Source organism: Quercus robur, chromosome 6 (genome assembly GCF_932294415.1).
Source record: "Quercus robur chromosome 6, dhQueRobu3.1, whole genome shotgun sequence".
In the NCBI taxonomy this organism is placed as follows: Eukaryota; Viridiplantae; Streptophyta; class Magnoliopsida; order Fagales; family Fagaceae; genus Quercus; species Quercus robur.
The window spans coordinates 22,978,183-22,996,537 of NC_065539.1; the positions used below are offsets into that span (position 1 = coordinate 22,978,183).

The window sequence follows — 18,355 nt, forward strand, 5'->3', positions numbered from 1 at the left end:
TGAGTGCCCTTAAGACAAATGTTAATAATCTATTTTAGGAAAATTTTGACACTACTTTTATGGAAAATGAAAGAAAGTTGTTAAAACATTAATTTTTTTTTTCTATAAAAACTTTCTTTAAATAAATTGTTAATCATTGCCTTGAGGACATCTGTTAGCATTTTCCATAATTTAATAAACACATAGTCTTACACTTACCCTTTTAAATATATAAAAATTTTTTATGGCCTTTAAAATGAGAATTATGCTAGAGTTATAAACTTTTTTTACAAATTGTTGATATAGTGAGGCTATTAGTAAGCAAAAAGATAATGTAAGTGATGAACCAGATGCAAATCAGTAAGAATTAATTTGTACCTCTATCGTTTGTAAAAATGTTGTAAATAAATTTTTGGTTGTAGGCTTGTAACATTACTCTTAAAATAATTAATAATATTGTAAGGGGGACAAAATGTAATTTTATAAAACAAAATTACAAAAATGAGTGTAAAAATAATGTTTTTTTTGTGACATGGCAGTTCAATATTTAAAATTTTAATTGAGGTAATCATGGTATAATAAATATCCGTACGCGTGTCTGTTTGCTTTCATGCTTTGGCTTTGTGCTAATGCAAAGTCTTTTTTTTTTTGAGAAGCCTGCAAATTCTTGATGTAAGCATCATGCTCGCAACCAATTAGGAGTATATATCCCCTCTCCTTTGCATGTACGCAGAGAAAGATACTTAATCTTCAACAGGTGTTTGATATTTCCATCCGAATAAATCTTTCTTATTCAGTTGAGCCATAATATTCATTTTATATATAAAAAAAATAAAAAAACACTCAGAACAATATTCTTTTCACTATGCTCCATTCAAAGTTCCGAATGCTTGGAGAATATAATCACCAATAAAAGCACCCAGTCGGTATTATGTTTAAACATAGGCATCAGTCAAAGGATACCAAATAACAACTTCTTTATTTATTTATTTTGGCATTGGATGCAAATGCTTAATTACTATATTTAACATAGGTCTTTTATAACCAAAATAAAAAAAAAAAAAAAAAAAAAAAAAAAAAAAAAAAAACCTGGGTTCAACTTAATTATGATTTCAAACTTGAAATCTTGGTTGAAGCGGCCCACATCTTTAGTTATAAAACTCACGTGTGTAACAAACAGTGCTTATATATTATAGCATCTCATGCAAGCATGGCAGAGGAAATGGGAAAAAGTTTTTCCTCAAAAGGCTGAATCCGCTTCTATGTTGAGGAGAATATCAGAAAAGAATGCTCCAACAATTAATTGAATTAAAATGTTTGCTTGGATGGGGCTTGTAAAGAACATTCTTCCCCCAAAACCAAATCCTAGTACGACATTTTTGGCGTAGGCAATAGATATTTTTTCCTAGTCAAAGACAGATCACTCTTTAAGTCTCATTTTCATCTTAATAATTGTTATTTAGTCAAAGTTTAGCTATAAAATTAGTTGTAACTTTAAATTACAACTCTACTCGATAAAATAAATATTACTACATATTTTGAAAATCTAATTATTGAATTGCATATTTTTTACGCTCTTAATACACATGTCAAATTTTGTGTCAATCGCATATTATTTATTATATGATCTATAAGCTTATATTTTATACATAATTTTAAAGTACAAAAACTTGTAGTCTAAACGATTTATTGATTTTTAATTTTGTAGAAATTTTGCAAGTATGAAGAATATAAGAAGAAAATGTAATTTAATGATAGATTTGTCAAAATTCACTTTCAATAAAAAGATATTAAGTAAGGTTGTACCCTAAGACTACAATTAATTTTGTAGCTAAACTTTATTCTTATTATTTTTCTTTTGAGTGCCATAAAAACTAGGATGTATGATGGAGTAATTCTCTCAATACCCACTTGGATTTTATTTCAATTTTCTACTACAAGGTTTTTAAGTATTTTCTAAGTAATCAATTAATAAGATGGTAACTTGGTCTCCTCCAACTAACAAATCATAGCATGGACTACGTTTTAGGTTTTATATCTTTTCAAGCAACATATCGCAAATGCACCTCAAGAGTCAAGATCTTGCAAGTCCTATAGCACCAATTTGGAGTTTAAATACGTCGATAAGCTAGGCTGAACGGAAGATTTAATTCAACAAAGGCTCTTCATGGGCAAATTGCAAGAAAAAATATTCTAGCATTTTCGTATCAGATTAGCTACAACGCAAATTGCAAGTCAATATTCCAAAATGTTATACGATCTATCTTCATGAGTATAATACAAAGGCATCTCTCATGCTTCATGATCTCTTTTGATTCCTCATCGCTTGTATTAACTTGAACACTTGTTCTTTGTTCAACGTCCATTAATTGGAAATATGATGTCCTAGAAATTCCTTTGATTAAGATTGTCTAGGCAGATTTAATGTTGAAAGTCATGTATATACTTAGTTCTCATTAAGATTATCTAATCCTCATTGACTCTTAAATTTGTGAGCTTTCTAGTCAAGAAAATAATTATCCTCATCTACTTTTAAAATAGAGATGGTCCTTTTCAAAGTGATGAAGATAGTATTCACTTTTTAGTGTCACATTAAGGGTGTGTTTAGATACTGCTTATTTGTTAAAAACTAAAAACTTATTGCTAAAAACATTGTAGCAAAATAATTTTTAAATGTATGAATAGTGCTGTGAGACCCAAATTTACCTAGAAATCTGTGTTTTGCTGACTTTTGTAAGTACGTAAACAGTACCTATGAGACCCACTAAAAAAAGCAAATGCATGGATTGGGCAAAATGCCCAATCCAAAAGCACGCTAAAAAAAAAAGAAAAAAAAATTATATCTAATAAATGGAATCTACCATTGTGCACTCTTGGTGTGGTGGAACAACTATCACTCCAGAAGTGTAAGTTTTTATGAGGTGTAGAGGTAAAAGCCAAGGTTCAAGTTTCTATGAGGAAATTTTACATACATATATACTTAGATTAAATTAGAGTAGAATTTTATTTGAAAGAAAATAATAATAATAAAAAATAAATAAAATCTTAATTGATGTGGCTTTTATATATATATATATATATATAAATTATATATGTATATATACACACACATTTTAATTTATGAAAAACAAAATACTATCATGAAATTGATGAATCATTTCCATTTCAAAGCAAATGGACAGCTATCCTCTTACCAACATTTTCTTTTATTGACTAAAAGTACGATACACGATGGAATTAGCTACAACCTTTATTTGTTTCATCTTACCAATCAACGGAAGTGGTTTTCATTTGACTTTTTTATATCCGTTCAACGGTTCAGCAATACCACAAACCCACCTCAAGTGTCAAGATTATGCATCTCCCAACACTTATTTGGAGTTGGGCTCCTACCCCAGCTTCCTCTCATAAATATATATAGGGGGTTTATTTTGGGGTTTGTAGTTGTTAGGTTTTAAGTTATGTTGGGTAATTTCTATGTTAAAATAAGTGTTTATGAGAGTTCTATTCAAATAATTTAGGCAAAACTACAATGATAGTCCTTGAAGTTTACTTGACGTGCGCAATTGGTCCCTTAAGTTTTAATTGAGTGCTATTAATCCCTCAAATTTCAAAACTAATCATTGTTAATCCTTTGTTAACTTCCATTAGTATTATTGCTTATGTGACTAATGGAATAGTGACGTGACATTGTTTTAATTGATATTTGCTATTTATTTTGATTTAAAATCTATACATGTCATAAACTCATAATAGCAAATAATAATTGACCCAGTTCAAATGGATTAATACCCAAATCAAACAAAAATTATCAATCTAAAACTAACATAAGAGAGTGATAGCCCAAAACCATCGTCCTTCTCCACGTGACAGCAGCGCCGTCATCCTTGACAATCACTTTGATTCATGGTTGTGCTCGCATCTTCGCAGAGCCATTGCTTTGCACCTCCCCTCTCATCTTTGGCCAACCCATCTAGTTTGTGTTGTCACTAGGCAGTTGGGATATGATAGGAAACACTCTTTTGGTGATATGAGTGTTAATGAGGAAATTTCTAGAGCACCATGATTCTAATATTGGTTGTGCAACATATGATTTTTATGTGCACCAACTCAATCTGTTGTTGCATTTTTCGATTGATGATTTTTGGACATGGGTTTTGTAGATTATTCAGTTGGGTTTGCTCCGTTTTGATTGTACTTGCTATGTACATATGTGCTTTTGATTTCTTGTGGCACCAACTATAATTGGAGGTGAATTTTGTAGAGAAGACTTTCATTGTATTGGATAAGGCAGTAGTTGATGGAGGGTTTATTCATGGAGATTCCCTTGTTGAAGGTCGATTAAATTTATAGCCTTTTGACCAATTGCCCTTAGTTCTTTTGCTGTGTGAGCTCAACCATGAATCAAAATGGATGTGGAGGATGATGATGTTGCTAAGGCTCGGGGGAGAAGATGCTGTCGCCAGCAGAGGAAGGTAGCATTGCGTGGAGGAGGACGATGGTGTTGGGGTCTCGTTAATTTTATTCAGACTTTTGATCTGATTTGGCCCACTTGCACTGGGTTAGATATTTTCTTTTATGGGTTTATGGTATGTCTAATTTTTTTTTTTTTTTTAAATAAAAATAAATATCACATCAGTTTAAAAAAAGTTACATCACTATTCTGTTAGCTGCATAGACAATAATATTAATGGTAGTTAATAAATTATTAATAGCGCTCAGTTTTGAAACTTGAGAAACTAATAGCACTCGGTTGAAACTTAAGGGACCAATTGTGCACGTCAAGTAAACTTCAGGGATCAATAGTGTAGTTTCGCCAATAATTTAATTGAGTTGAGTCAAGAAGCAACTTGAAGAAATCAAGAATCAAAAGACTTGTTCAAGTGAACTCAAAAAAACAAAAAGTTCATGTGACTCTCACTTGACATTTACTCGACTGAATTGAAACTCAAACAAAAAGTTTGCTCAACCAGCTTCTGAGCAAAATTGCAATAATAGTAAACTGATATTGTTGAACCCACATTTTAACCTACTTTTGCTGAAATAATTGTTGCACGAATTTTAGAGGAGAGGGGTTGTCATACTACTATCCATGTGAGAGCCTGATTTTCTTGAGCCAAAACTTTAGAAAACCTTCTCCCTCAAGTACTCTCCTTTTGAGTTCCTTACAAAGTTTCTCATTCAAACCACATATTTACATACCTTTTACAACTAAGTTCTTTTATTTGTTCCTCCAAAGAGTTCTTTAATGTACATGAGTGTTAGAAGTTGCGGATGAGTTTGTTTGTGAAGGGGGTTTCATAGAAGAATTTGAGTTCTAAAACCACTATGGTGGGAGGCAAATGGCTTGTGTTGCTGAGGTTTCAAGGGGAGTTAATTTATCTACAATTTTTTTTTTGTAAGTTTAGATTATTGTAATTATTTATTCTATAATAATATTTCTTATGGGGTTTGAAAGCTCAATAATAAGACTACTATTGCTTGTTTAGACCCCCAATTTAAACTAGCGGTTGAATTGCTTTTATTCTACTTAACTAAGTGTGAAATAAGAGTAAATGAAATGCAATAAACCGGAACTACTCTCTAGTGCATAAATATAAACAATAAACAATAAATGTAAAGCACAAAGAGTAAGAGAAAAGAGATGTAAACACAAGATAACATGGAGACATGTTATCGAGAGAAAACTGAAGTTTTCAGCGAAAAATCTCTCCACAGCCCTCTAAGCCGAAATGATCCACTAGTGAATAAAGTTGGAATATAAAGATATCAAAAAGACCCTCCAAACCTAATCTACCTAATGTACTTGAACCCTTCGAGTTCCAGCTTCCAACGGACTTCACCAAATCATGTCTTCACTAGTTACCTGGATCTCACAATTAGTTCCAAATTGCATCCGCCAATCAATGACTTCTTCCAATGCTTCCCACACGCACCAAAACTTCTCTCAATACTTAGATTGGGTGAGGTAAGTATTTGGGCTAAAAACCTTTCAAGGATTTGTAATTAGAGAGGTAGGAGTAGAGGAAAACTAATAGAAATTGTGTAGATAATTGTGGGTTTACAATCTTTAACTCTCAAGTGTATTTCTAGGGTTTTCTATTTGAAAGTCTTCTTACCATTTCATGGGTAATGAGGGTTTATATAATGAGAGTAAAGAAGTGAGGAAAGCACATTTAAAAAACAGCCAAACAAAGAGTTTCATGGGTCACTTTTGACTTGGTCTAGTCGCAAAATGACTCCCAAAATGCCTCCTGACACTTGACTATTTAGTTCCATAATGTGCTTCTCACATGATCTTTTGCGAGTTGTTCACTCGCGAGCCAGTCGTGAGTTAGTTGCGAATTTCACTATTTTTCACAAATCTTCACCAAACACTCACACTCAACCCTTACATTAAATCCCACAAACATACAGGAGAAAAATTGATGGAATACAATCAAATTTGACACGAAATTAAAGCTAACAAAATATAGTTGAATATCACAACTTTACAAAATTGATTAGCCCCAAAATGGTTTTGCTTTTGAAAAGTTATTCGAAAGTTTATTTCATCACCAACTCTTTGCTTACGAGTATTGCTTTTGTTGTCTTTTATTGCTTTGGCATTACAAATATTTTTTAAGTTTAGATTATTGTAACTATTTCTTTTATATTAAAATTTCTTTTGGGGTTGATTATCCCCAAAGTTGTTTTTGTCTTTAAAAAAGTTATTCAAAAGATTTTCATTTCATCACCAACTCTTTGTTTACCATTATTGCTTTTATTGCTTTTGGATTACAAATTTTTTGTAAGTTTAGATTATTATAACTATTTCTTTTATACTAAAATTTCTTTTGGGTGTGATTACCCCAAAATGGTTTGTCTTTCAAAAAGTTATTCAAAAGTTTTTAACTTCATCACCAAATTTTTGAGTACTTTTATTAATGTTTTTATTGCTTTTGGATTGCAGTGACATACTTGCAGTTGATTTTTATTGTTGTTACACCATCTGGTTGATTGCTAACTCCAGCCTTAAGCAACATTTTTTTTAGTATTTATGCTTTGTTCTTTCTTTTTGGGTTCTCATGTAGTACTTTTTTTTTTACCCTAGTAAGGTATTTTTCCTTTTTTGAGAATCTAGTAAGGTATTTTTTTTCAAGAATCAATTGTACTAGTAGAGAAGAATTTTTTAATTTGAAGATTGCATTCATTTTTATGATGACTATCCAAATTGTGGTTCAACTAATCACATTTCTGGAGTCAATCAAAGGGTACAGAAACTACCAGTGATAATGAACTAGTAATAAATTGAAAAGTACATTTTGTACAAATTAATTTCATGACACGCTAATTAGGCCTTTTGTATATATATATAAAAGAAAGTAGTAAAATAAGAAAAGTAGGGCTTGGCTTGGTTGGAATTGGAAATGGAATGAACTCAATGAAGTTTCCTTCACATGCTTCCCAACTATTTTCTATCAATTACAGGAAAGACTAAACAGCCTTCCATCCCTTACCTTTCCAACTTTCTTTTCTTTTCTCTCAATCAAACACAAACATATTGGTTTGTTGCCCATTCTTCAATCTACCTTTCGATCGGGTCCCTTTGTTTTTTGTTCCTCAATAAATTAAGTACAAAATATTATTCAGGAACAATATATATATATATAACACAGACATATTGTTCATCAAGTAATCAACCCTATTGTCTACATCAGGGTATGGTCTTCTTATTGTTGTCATAAACTCATAATTAATTGATCATGACTTTTTTTTTTCCTTCTTCCAGTTATGATAATGCAAGAAATAGATCGAGTACATGCCACTGTGACCGGTTTGATGGGTGTTATACATTAGTAATAATATTGCGCCTCCATGCTCCAAACATTTGTGTACTCGATCGTGTTGATGTTTATTACTACGTACAAGAGCAAACACAGTGTGACACACTCCACGGCCTAAGAACCTTAACTATAGGTAAGAAGAATGATTGAAAGAGAAAGGAGAAGAGTTAAGAGACACCCACTAGTATACCACCATTTCTGTATGTAAATAACAATGACATTCCTCACAAAGTCATGCATAACACGTGACTTAGGTAGTGGAAGTAACGTTCCAAACGTTGCACTTTTTTTTGACAAGAACGGTACACCTAATTAGTTTCCAACTTATAAGATTTAAAATTTGTGGCAATTTTTTTATCATCATAAACCCTTATTAAGAATAAGAATTTTTATTTTTATTTTCCCTACAAATTAATTCTAATATTTTATTCAGTGAATGTGAATGAATGATGGGAATTAGAGAAGCTTTAAAAATACTCCTACCTAAAAGAGGGGGAAATATATATATATATATATATATATGTGTGTGTGTGTGTGTTTTTGAGAAATAATAACCAAATGAGTTACTATTACATAATTTTAGAGCTTGTTTTCAACTAAATGAATTATAATAATAATAATAATAATAAAAATAATAAAAATAAAATGCATAATTTGTATATTTTTCCTTTTAGATAATATCTCTAATTAAAATAATCAATAAAAAAATATCTATATTTTTTTTTATAATTCCTTATTTATTAATGAAGAGGGTGATTTGAACTCAAGCAGTTAAATAATCTTTTCTAATACTTGCATAAATAAGGTTTTGCTAAAATAATTAATTCCAAACTTAAGATTAAAAAATCAATTGTATTTGTACACCAAAAACAAATTTCGTATTTAAGTCTTATTTTGGTATTTCAATCATCTATTTTAGTATTGATTTTATTTAAATGGTTAACACTCTAACCTATACAACTTGAGTAATGTCTTTAATTATATTGTGCTTTAGCCTTTACGAACATATATATTAATATTATACATGAAAAAATAATAAATTTAATAATTAAAATATTTGAAAACAAAATTAAGCCAAAATCCCAATTCATTAATGAAAAAATATCCAAAATTCCAAACTTTAAAAAAAAAAAAAAAAAAAAGTTAAGTAAGTATAGACTTACATAAGAATTTGGATCGGTGGATCTAATTTACCAAAATATTATCTATAATGTAAATTGATATATTAGGAATTCTAAATTGAATTTAGTTCGACTTTCAAAAAAAATACAGTTATGAAAATTTCATAGGAATCTTACCTTAAATTATATGATCTAAAAGGATATAGGAGGAATTCCACATACTAAGAAATTAACATAAGTTTCTCAAAAAAAAAAAAAAAAAAAACATAAAGCACAAATATAATGTTAAAATATAAAAATAGATAAATAATGATAAAATCTTAACAATCAATAATTAAAAGTAACTTGAAATCAAATTGCATTACAGCACATGAAAGACATGTTTTGAACAAGATTTTTCGTAGTGATAGTCAATTGAAAAAAACAAAACACTTGCAAACTAAATACATAGAATAACCAAAACCTAAAACACACAAAATAGTTCAAAGTTGAGAATTTAGAAAAATAATAAAAAACTTACCTAAGAGAAACCAAGAACTTAAATAGGTGTCCCTTGTTTTGCTTCTTTATAGTAGAAAATTTTTGATAATAGATTTTTAGTTGGGATAGGAATTAAATTTCTAAAACTTAGATGTATGTTCCATGTTTTGTTTAAACACTTATGGTTACTTCATCAAAAGAAATTGATAAGAACAAATAAGTTGTTTTGTCTATTAAGTATTAACTAAAATTTAGATGCATGTTGCATGTTTTGTTAAAAACACTTAGGGTCTGTTTAGATATCGCTTATTGCTGAAAACTGAAAATTGAAAACTGAAAATACTGTAGTAAAATAATTTTTAAATGTGTGAATAATATCGTGGGACCCAATTTTGAAGAAAAATTTGCTGAATTAGACAACTTGTGGGTCCCATGAACAGTGCACGGGATCCACTGACAACACCGATTCCAGTGTTGAAAACGCCAAAACACAGCTTATCGGATGTATCCAAATGGGTACTTATTGTTACTTTATTTAAAGAAATTTATAAGAATAAATAAGTTGTTGTCTTTATCAACTGAAGCTTAGATATGTTTTGCTAAAACACTTATTGTTATTTTATTTAAAGAAACTGATAAGAACAAATAAGTTGATGTCTCTATTTAAAAGCTGTTTTTATCCCTTTCAAAAATAAAAAACTGTTTTTATCAAAAATATTTATGTAAGTTGGTGGAGCTACTTGGCGCAACCATGATTGGTTGAATTTTTTATTCTCATAAATTGTTTTGCTAATGAATAGTAGGTCATCAAACGAAGAGAACCACTATTCATTAGCAAACAATTTTTTCTTAATGAATAGTGATTTAGAGATGTTGGAGCAACTTTTGTGGATTTATTCTCCAAATTTTGGGTGTAGAGAACTTGTCAGAGATGCTCTTAATCACATGATTTGCAAATAATTCAACCATATTACCTATAATATTGAAAACACCATTACTGCCAGTGTCATGTACATATCACATGGTTGAACCTCTAGGTAAGGAGTTATAATTGTTCAGATTGAAAATCCAATGAAATGATTAAATTGACACTATGTCAAAGTTGAGGAGTATTCAGCCAAAAAAAAAAAAAAAGGTTTAGGAGTGAAATTTGATGAATTCCCTAAAAGATAGCAACACGTGTTACGTGAGTTTCACTCGCTAGATTATGAATACAATGTTTTAGCTAGAAATGGTGAAACTGGAGCTAATCAACTCATTAGGAAATAATAAAAAAAAAACCAAATCACATACTTACTTGCTCCTATTTACAGTTTAAAAATATAATGAAATTAAAATGAGTTTTTAATATTTTATCATACAGAGTACAGACAACCTAATGCGGGTGTTAGAGATTGTCACTACTCACTAGTCATTGGATAATCACAAAGCCAAAAGAAATCCTACTTGGATTAATATTGGAGTGGATAACTAAACGTTATTGTTAAGCACACAATAATTTTGACAAGAATTGACATGGGCCATTGTGATATGACATCACATTTAGCTCTTCCGCAGCTAATACCACTTTTATAATGCACTACCTAATATAGAAAATGTCAATAAACATGAAAAGTATTACAAAATAAATATATATATATATAATTTGACTATATTGCTTCTCTTCCAGGATAATTTTTGTTTATTATTGGCCACTAATTAATTTTGGTATAGATAACTGTTTTTTTTTTTTAAATGTTAGGACAAGATAAGAGACACGCGTGTCATTTATATATATATATGTGTGTGTGTGTGAAACTCCGTTTTGGAAACCTGAACTTCGGTTCTTGTTTCCATACTTCACAAACACTTATATTTGTGAAGTGATATCGTATCAAAAGTGTACTGCGGTACGCTTGTCACTTATTTTGCTTTGGGATGAGATCTCCTCCCATTAAATTCTCCAATTTTTTTTTCTATTTTTTTTTAAAAATGTTTTAATTCTTGTAATTAAAAATCAAATAAATGACATGTGATGCATATCAGACTAAAAATGGAAAGAAATCCGAAATTTAATTGGAGTGATTCATTTTCTAGTCAATCTTTTCCAAATTGTTTTATTTATTACTTTCTACCTAAGGTGGACAAAAGCATGCTTAGACTTAAACTTGGTTCAAGCACTCCAGTGCAATAGAACCAACACGATTCGAACATATGGCAAAAGTAAAAACACGTGTTTGTATCATGTTGTAGACTTATTTGTTCTTTAAAAAAAATAAATATACATAATTCAAAATAAAAAACGAAAAAAACGGGTGTCAAACGCAGCTTGGTCCGTGGAACTCGAAACCCCCACAAGCCCACATTCCCAACACATCATTTTTTTCTACCATAAAACTATTCATTCACCCATCAAAAAGCTAAAGTAAACCCCAACCCCCCATCATTCACTCTCTCTCTCCCTTTCATTCTGTCCGTCCATCTCTCAAACCCAGCTTCTTCTGTGACACCCATAGAGAATTTTAGAAAAACTAAAACCAATAGCCAAACCAAAACCAAAACAATGACCGATTCATAGGTCAACCTAAAAAAAAAAAGAAGCAAAAGAAAACACATTCACACAAAAACAAAACACAATCTTCAAACACTTTCATTTGTGGAATATACCCCAATTTGTCCCCAACACACAAAAAACCCTTTCACACCTCCAAAAAAAAAAAAAAAAAAAAAATCTATCAATCAATCTCGTTGAAGCTCCAGAACCCAGTTCAGCTCTTCCTTACACAAACCTAGATCTATGTTCTCTATCCTCAATACGATATCGTTTCGTTTCAGATCCAGTTTATAAATTTTAAAAAAAAAAGAGAAAAAAAAAAAAAAAGAAAAACAATGGATATAGATGATTTCAGAACGATTCTAGAGAGTTCAGGTGTGGATGTGTGGACGTTTATAGAGACGGCGATTTCGGTGGCGTCTATGGATTATGGTAGCGAGTTGAAGCAACGGAGAGATGGGATCGTTGAGAGGCTCTACGCTGCGACGGCGTCGTTTCAGTCTCGCTGTCAGAATTGCGATGAAGATGACGGTGATAACGGTAACGCCGTTAATCTCAATCGGAGACAACAGAATAGTAATAGTATTGGTAATGAAGCGAAGACGACGACGGAGACAGAGACGACGGCGGCGGCGGCGGCGGTGAGAGATGACGACGGCAGCGAGGATTTGGATCCGTATTGTGGTTTGTTCGAAGATCAGCAAAAGAGGATTCTCGAAATTAAAGAACATCTCGAAGATCCTCAACAGGTTTGGTTTTGTTTTTTTTTTTTTATATATTTATTTAAATTTAGTATGCTTATTTTTTGCTTTTGTTTTTAATGTTTTAATTGTGTGTGTAACAGACTGAGGAATCGTTGGTTGAATTGCTTCAAACTCTAGCTGATATGGATATTACATTCCAAGAGCTAAAGGTAAATTTCACTATGTAACATTCTTTATCTTTTTTATTTTTTCAATTTTTTTATTGTTAGATTTGTAATTATTTTAATTTTTCTATTTTAGGAGACTGATATAGGGAGGCATGTGAATCGATTGAGAAAGAATTCATCGAATGATGTGAGGAGATTGGTGAAGCTGCTAGTCAGGTCTTGAAGAATAACCAAAAAATTTTCAAGTCATTGGATAATGAGATGTGAAGAATAATGGGTTTTTCCTGAATTGGTTTATTTTTGTTTGTGTTTTTAGGAAGTGGAAGGATATTGTGGATGAATGGGTGAAGTTGAATCAACCTGGGGAACACACTTCCTCTGCTTTAATGGGTAACACTCTTTGTACTATTTGGAATGAAGTTAATTTCAGTTTCTCCTTTGGGTAAGTAAAAATGAGTGCAAATTGCATTATAGAAAGTAAGTTAAAATTGGTAATTGTTGTTGTTGGCAGCTGATGGAGACTCACCTCAGCAGAAAGTTACTCAAAATGGTTATCACCAGGTTGAAGAAATCTTTCATTTTTTGTAGGAACAGTTTGTTTAGGTGTTGTACGGTTTCCCAGTTAAATTCAAACACTTGCTGCATTTGTCATTGCAGTTCAAACATTGTTATATTTTAAAGGACAATTAATTGGGGAATGTAACGTATAGCATCTAAGGAACTGAATTTAAGTTTTGTTCTTTATTTTTGTGATTCTCGAACCAACTAATTTGCTCTGTCTGGGAGGAAAAAAAAACTGTTGGAAAATGGGTTTCGTTTTAGAGGTTTCTAATATTCTGTTCTTTTGTAGGTTCCTGATTTTGCATACTCTCCAAATCCACACAGTGAGTGTAGAATCAGATTCCAAGTTCAACTTTTGAGCTTTGTGTGTGTGTGTTTTTGTTTGGAGTTTGAATGATCCAACTTGCTTGCACAGATGGGAGTTCTGGGTCAGATAAGTATAATTCAGAATCTGAGCCAAAGCCGAAAGTGATTCCTCGGAAAGAAGCTCCTCCTGCTAGAGCAGCACCTGTATCTGCCTCAGCACATCAAAATGTATGAATACCAAATTAAGAGTCTCTAGCTCTAATGTTTGGTTGATTATCATTTGGAGTAAGAAAATTAGTTTTTGAAGGATTTGATTCCAAAAATATGAGAAACTAAACTCAATTGCATCAAATAGTTTAGTTTAGCTCAATTGAATGGGAGGTGTAAGTTTTCCCATGATGCTCCCTAATAGTATGAAGTTTGAGATATTTTTAATTTCTTGCCAACCAAATGGATTGTGAATGTTATTTAACTGAATTTGAATCACTTCATTGGGATTTTGCAGAGACAAAGAGAACAACAAAAGGATGTTGACTCTGAAAAACTGGCTTCAGCAAGAAAAAGGCTTCAAGAGAATTACAAGGAAGCTGAAAATGGTTCACTTATTTTCTTTTCTGCTTCTACTCTAATTTTACTGGATTCATCAATTTGGGCTTATGCTGAAGCTGTTTGTGTTTGTGTGTTTTACTTTGGTGAAGCCAAAAGGCAAAGAACGATTCAGGTGATGGACATCCATGAGATCCCAAAACCCAAGAATGCCTTCTTTGGAAAGAACAAAGGTGGTAGTGGTGGCGGTTCTCACGGGAGGCACTGGTGACTGAATACGGCAAATCATACATACTAAAGGGTACATGATGGAGGCCGGAAAGGCCAAAACCGGTTGTGCCTCTTACATTGTTTTTTGGAGTTAAGAAAACGAAAACAATAACACTTTTTTTTTGTTAATTTACTTAATAACAAAAATTAAAATGACTTATTTGGGAATATTTTGTTAATTTACTTAATAACAAAAATTAAAATGACTTATTTGGGAATAGTGATTTCAAAGTGTTAAAAAGTTTTTAGGTTTTCAATAGCGGGAAACTCTAGTGGGGCACATGCACTCACACCCAAATCCACAACAATCTTAAGTGTCAATTATTGGCGCACTAAATTCACTTTTTCACCAAGTGCAAGAGGTGGTCTCTTGTGTTAAGTGTTGAAATCCAATTATATGTTGACATTAAAGCATGTTGTAAAATTGGGTGAGTTTGTAGGTGGATAATTCATTAGTGTGGCTATTGGAGCATTGAAAAAGGGATATAGCGCAACTTGGTAGCAAGCACGTTTGTTTTGTTGGGTACAAAATGTCACTGAGTTTAAATTTTCAAATCTTGTTATATCGGTTTAAAATTTAAAAAAAATTAAAAAAAAAAAAAAAAACCCCTTAATGACTAGTCTTTTATGGTGTTGTATCATAAGTTCCTTAGTTAAATTTGACCTGTAAGTTATTGATCAATATAGCTCAACAATTCGGCTTATTGATCAATGCAACATAATCATGTGATATATTGAATTATTAGTCAATACCCATTCTTGTGTATAATTATAGTCACGTGGATAAATCTAATCGAAGAACAAGTAAAGTGAGGAAGTTAAATGAAGGATAGATGAGATGGGGACCTTTTTTCTCATTTGGTTGAAGAGAAATGAGAGAGGATGGAAAGTGGTAAAGTGAGGAAGTTAACATTTTTTGTCTGTTTGAACTGAGTGCAAAAGGGGACACAAATAATGGTCCTCATTCTCTACTGTCATCAGGTCGGGTCACTTTGCTTTGCCTTGTTGTCATTTGCATTGACCATATGAATGATGCGAGCTCTACTTGCCAAGCTTATATGGGTTTCATAGGAGACATTGAAATCCATTTTACCTTCTTTTACTCTTTTATTTTTTAATTTTTTTCAGGGTCAGCTCTGGTTTTTGATCTTGTATTTTTTGGTTATAACGTTTTATTTTTTTATTAAATAAAATTATATAATAAGGACGTAATAATATTTTGTACAAATTATAATTCCAATCTTTTCCTTTTTTCTTTCAGCCAAACGATAGATTCTTTCATACTTTCACTCTTTTTATCATTCTTATCAAGCATATAAAAGAAAAAATAAATAAAAATATTATATTCCTTTCATTTTTCCATCTTTTCAATATTATCCATCCTTTACTTTATCATTCCTTCAACCAAAAATATCAGGATGAATATGTATATATATATATATATATATATATATGGGTTGGGATAATTTTTATATTCCCTTAAAAAAAATTCTTTTCCTTATAATTTGGATTGGGAGGGGCAGTAAAGAGTGAAAACCAGAAAATGAAGCTTTTTTTTTTTTTTTTTTATTGGAAAAGAATAGAAAAAAAAAATCCCTCATAATAGTGTGGATAGAACTTCAATATTATTAGGCTACAAAGGGAAAATTATTGAATATTTTGGAAATATTATAAATGCATAATTTTCTTTTTCATATGAATTGTGGATCTCATTATAAATTTAATTAGTGTGATTAATAATCATGTGAGAAAAGAGAGTACACATTTATAATATTCTAAGAGTACTTAATAATTATCTGCTACAAATATGATACAAAAAAAAGCATCTTTACGCAAAGTCTGGATAACTACCACAAAATCCGGAATGGATAAGATGGAAGATCTGTCTATTGTTTTTTTTTTTTTTACCCAATGAATTTGGTCTCTTGCAGCTCCGATGGGATGAGTGATGATACAAATGGTGCCAACCCATAAGTCAATTGACCTTTATAGCAAGTGAAGGGTCAAGGTTTTGGGTGTTGGTGGTGGGGCTTGGTTGGATTGAAATTAGGTGCAATACCTAAGGTGCATGTAATTGGTATGGATGGTTGAGATTTAAAGTTGTAAAAATGTAACTTTAAATCTCAACCATTAAATATAAAAAATGAGAAAAAGTAAAAAAGCAAAGATAAAAAAGTAAAAAAAGTAATTAAAAAAAATAAGAAGAAGGTGAAGGACTTGGTGAATTGCATTTAGCAATTGCACCGGATCCCAATCCTTGGTTTGTGTAATGGGGTTTGGTTGGAGCTGCTCTGGCTTCAATTATTATAAGTTAGTATTTGATTTATTTATTTATTTAATAAAGTTTATAATATTGGGAGTGAAGGTTCCAAGAAATTGAGATTGAAGTTTAAAAAGTCAAAAGAGGCCGGTTGGTTAATGGTTATGATATATATATATATATATATAAAGTGTTTATTTAAAAGGGTGATATCACCGAAGGGGTCTTGGATTTGTTTTTTTTTTTTTTTTTTTGCACAAGGTCTTGTATTTGTTAAGATCCTTGAAAGCTTGAAATGGAAAAGCACGCACAGCTAAGAGAGAGAGAATATTTGAGGCTGACGCATGATATTAAAAGACAGCTCTCCCAAAGTGACAACAATACATTATTACATTTGCTTAACCTTCATGAGCTCAAGTGATTAGGTGTCTAGTGGATGTTTATGTGTTAGGCCATTTGAATTTCGATCAATTTTGCTTCCAAAATATATATATATATATATATATATTTATATTTATATTTATCAAATTTGTATTATTGAGATTATACTGTTAGTTTATTATTATCAATTTATCTAAGTTTATTTATTTTTATATCTTAACCTTACAAAAGTTTAGAGGAGGGGGGATTTGATATATTTTTTTCATGGGGATTAGGGAAGATCAAGTAATTTTACTGAACTACAAAATTGTTGATTTATTTTGAATTTTATAATAATTTTTTTAAAATAAAATAAGGTAATGAAAATAAATTCATTTTAAATCACTTTAATGCAAGTTTTGCTATAAAAAAAAATTACTCCGTTGATATTGCTTGATTTTTCTAACTAGACATGCTAAGTTACATCCGTTGAAAATGAGGGTTTTGATGAGTGCAATTATTACCTCATTTGGGCAATAGGGTCATTTTATTATTACAAATTGAAATAAATTGAATTCTCTTGAGTTAAATATTTATATTTAGAAGTGAAGCTTCTATCCAGTACTTCTGTATATTGGATGGGGACACAAGACTGACAATTGGTAATTTTAGAATACATATTGCATGCAAATTTGGAAGTGAGCCAAACCTATATTAACATTCATTTATCATAGAAATTGGTTCTTTTTTATTATCACCTAGAAAAATATACTTTCTGTTTATAAATGAAATATTAACTTGGATTGGGATACTAGAAAAAGAGTAATATGAATTTTTTTTTCATGATCAAAGTAATTTAAATTGCGAATCAAAATATATGAAAATTTTAATCTACATATTTGAAGTGGATATGAATTTTTGCCGTTATATTCAATCAACATATGAATAATGAACAAATGTTTAATTTTATTGTAAGTTGAAATTAAGTTATTTATTTACGTACAACTTAAAAAAAAAAAAAAATATATATATATATATATATATATCTTTTCAGGTACAATTGTATTTTTTCTGTCCAACTAATTTTTTAAGCTGAATAAATCAATAAAAATAATTTCTCTTACCAAATATTATGAAGAGAGAGAGAGAGAATTACAAATACAAATGGACAATAAAAAATAAAAAATAAATTGATTTTTTTTTTTAAGAAGTTATACCAATCCATTTACTATTTTTTAAGAA

General features: G+C 30.6%; 1 protein-coding gene across 2 annotated transcripts; it reads left to right on the forward strand.

Annotated features, from left to right (window-relative positions):
• The first annotated feature begins 11,790 nt into the window (after positions 1–11,790).
• Positions 11,791–14,663, forward strand: LOC126733301 (probable mediator of RNA polymerase II transcription subunit 26c). 2 transcript variants are annotated; one of them, XM_050436540.1, is made up of 9 exons: positions 11,794–12,688; positions 12,784–12,852; positions 12,944–13,026; positions 13,127–13,200; positions 13,322–13,371; positions 13,661–13,694; positions 13,787–13,905; positions 14,183–14,273; positions 14,376–14,663. In XM_050436540.1, exons 1-9 carry the CDS (start codon positions 12,275–12,277, stop codon positions 14,492–14,494), a joined length of 1,053 nt encoding a protein of 350 aa, XP_050292497.1. In that variant the 5' UTR covers positions 11,794–12,274; the 3' UTR covers positions 14,495–14,663. The 2 variants fall into 2 exon arrangements, with proteins under 2 accessions (XP_050292496.1, XP_050292497.1); XM_050436539.1 differs by having other exon boundaries at positions 11,791–12,688; positions 14,183–14,663.
• Positions 14,664–18,355: the final 3,692 nt, after the last annotated feature.

Bases quoted from the DNA above. Each gene is read 5' to 3' on its own strand.
- LOC126733301 (XM_050436539.1), top strand. From the start codon at position 12,275: ATGGATATAGATGATTTCAGAACGATTCTAGAGAGTTCAGGTGTGGAT. The intron at 12,689-12,783 runs GTTTGGTTTTGT...TGTGTGTAACAG, and splicing joins ATCTCGAAGATCCTCAACAG to ACTGAGGAATCGTTGGTTGA. The intron at 12,853-12,943 runs GTAAATTTCACT...TTTCTATTTTAG, and splicing joins TTACATTCCAAGAGCTAAAG to GAGACTGATATAGGGAGGCA.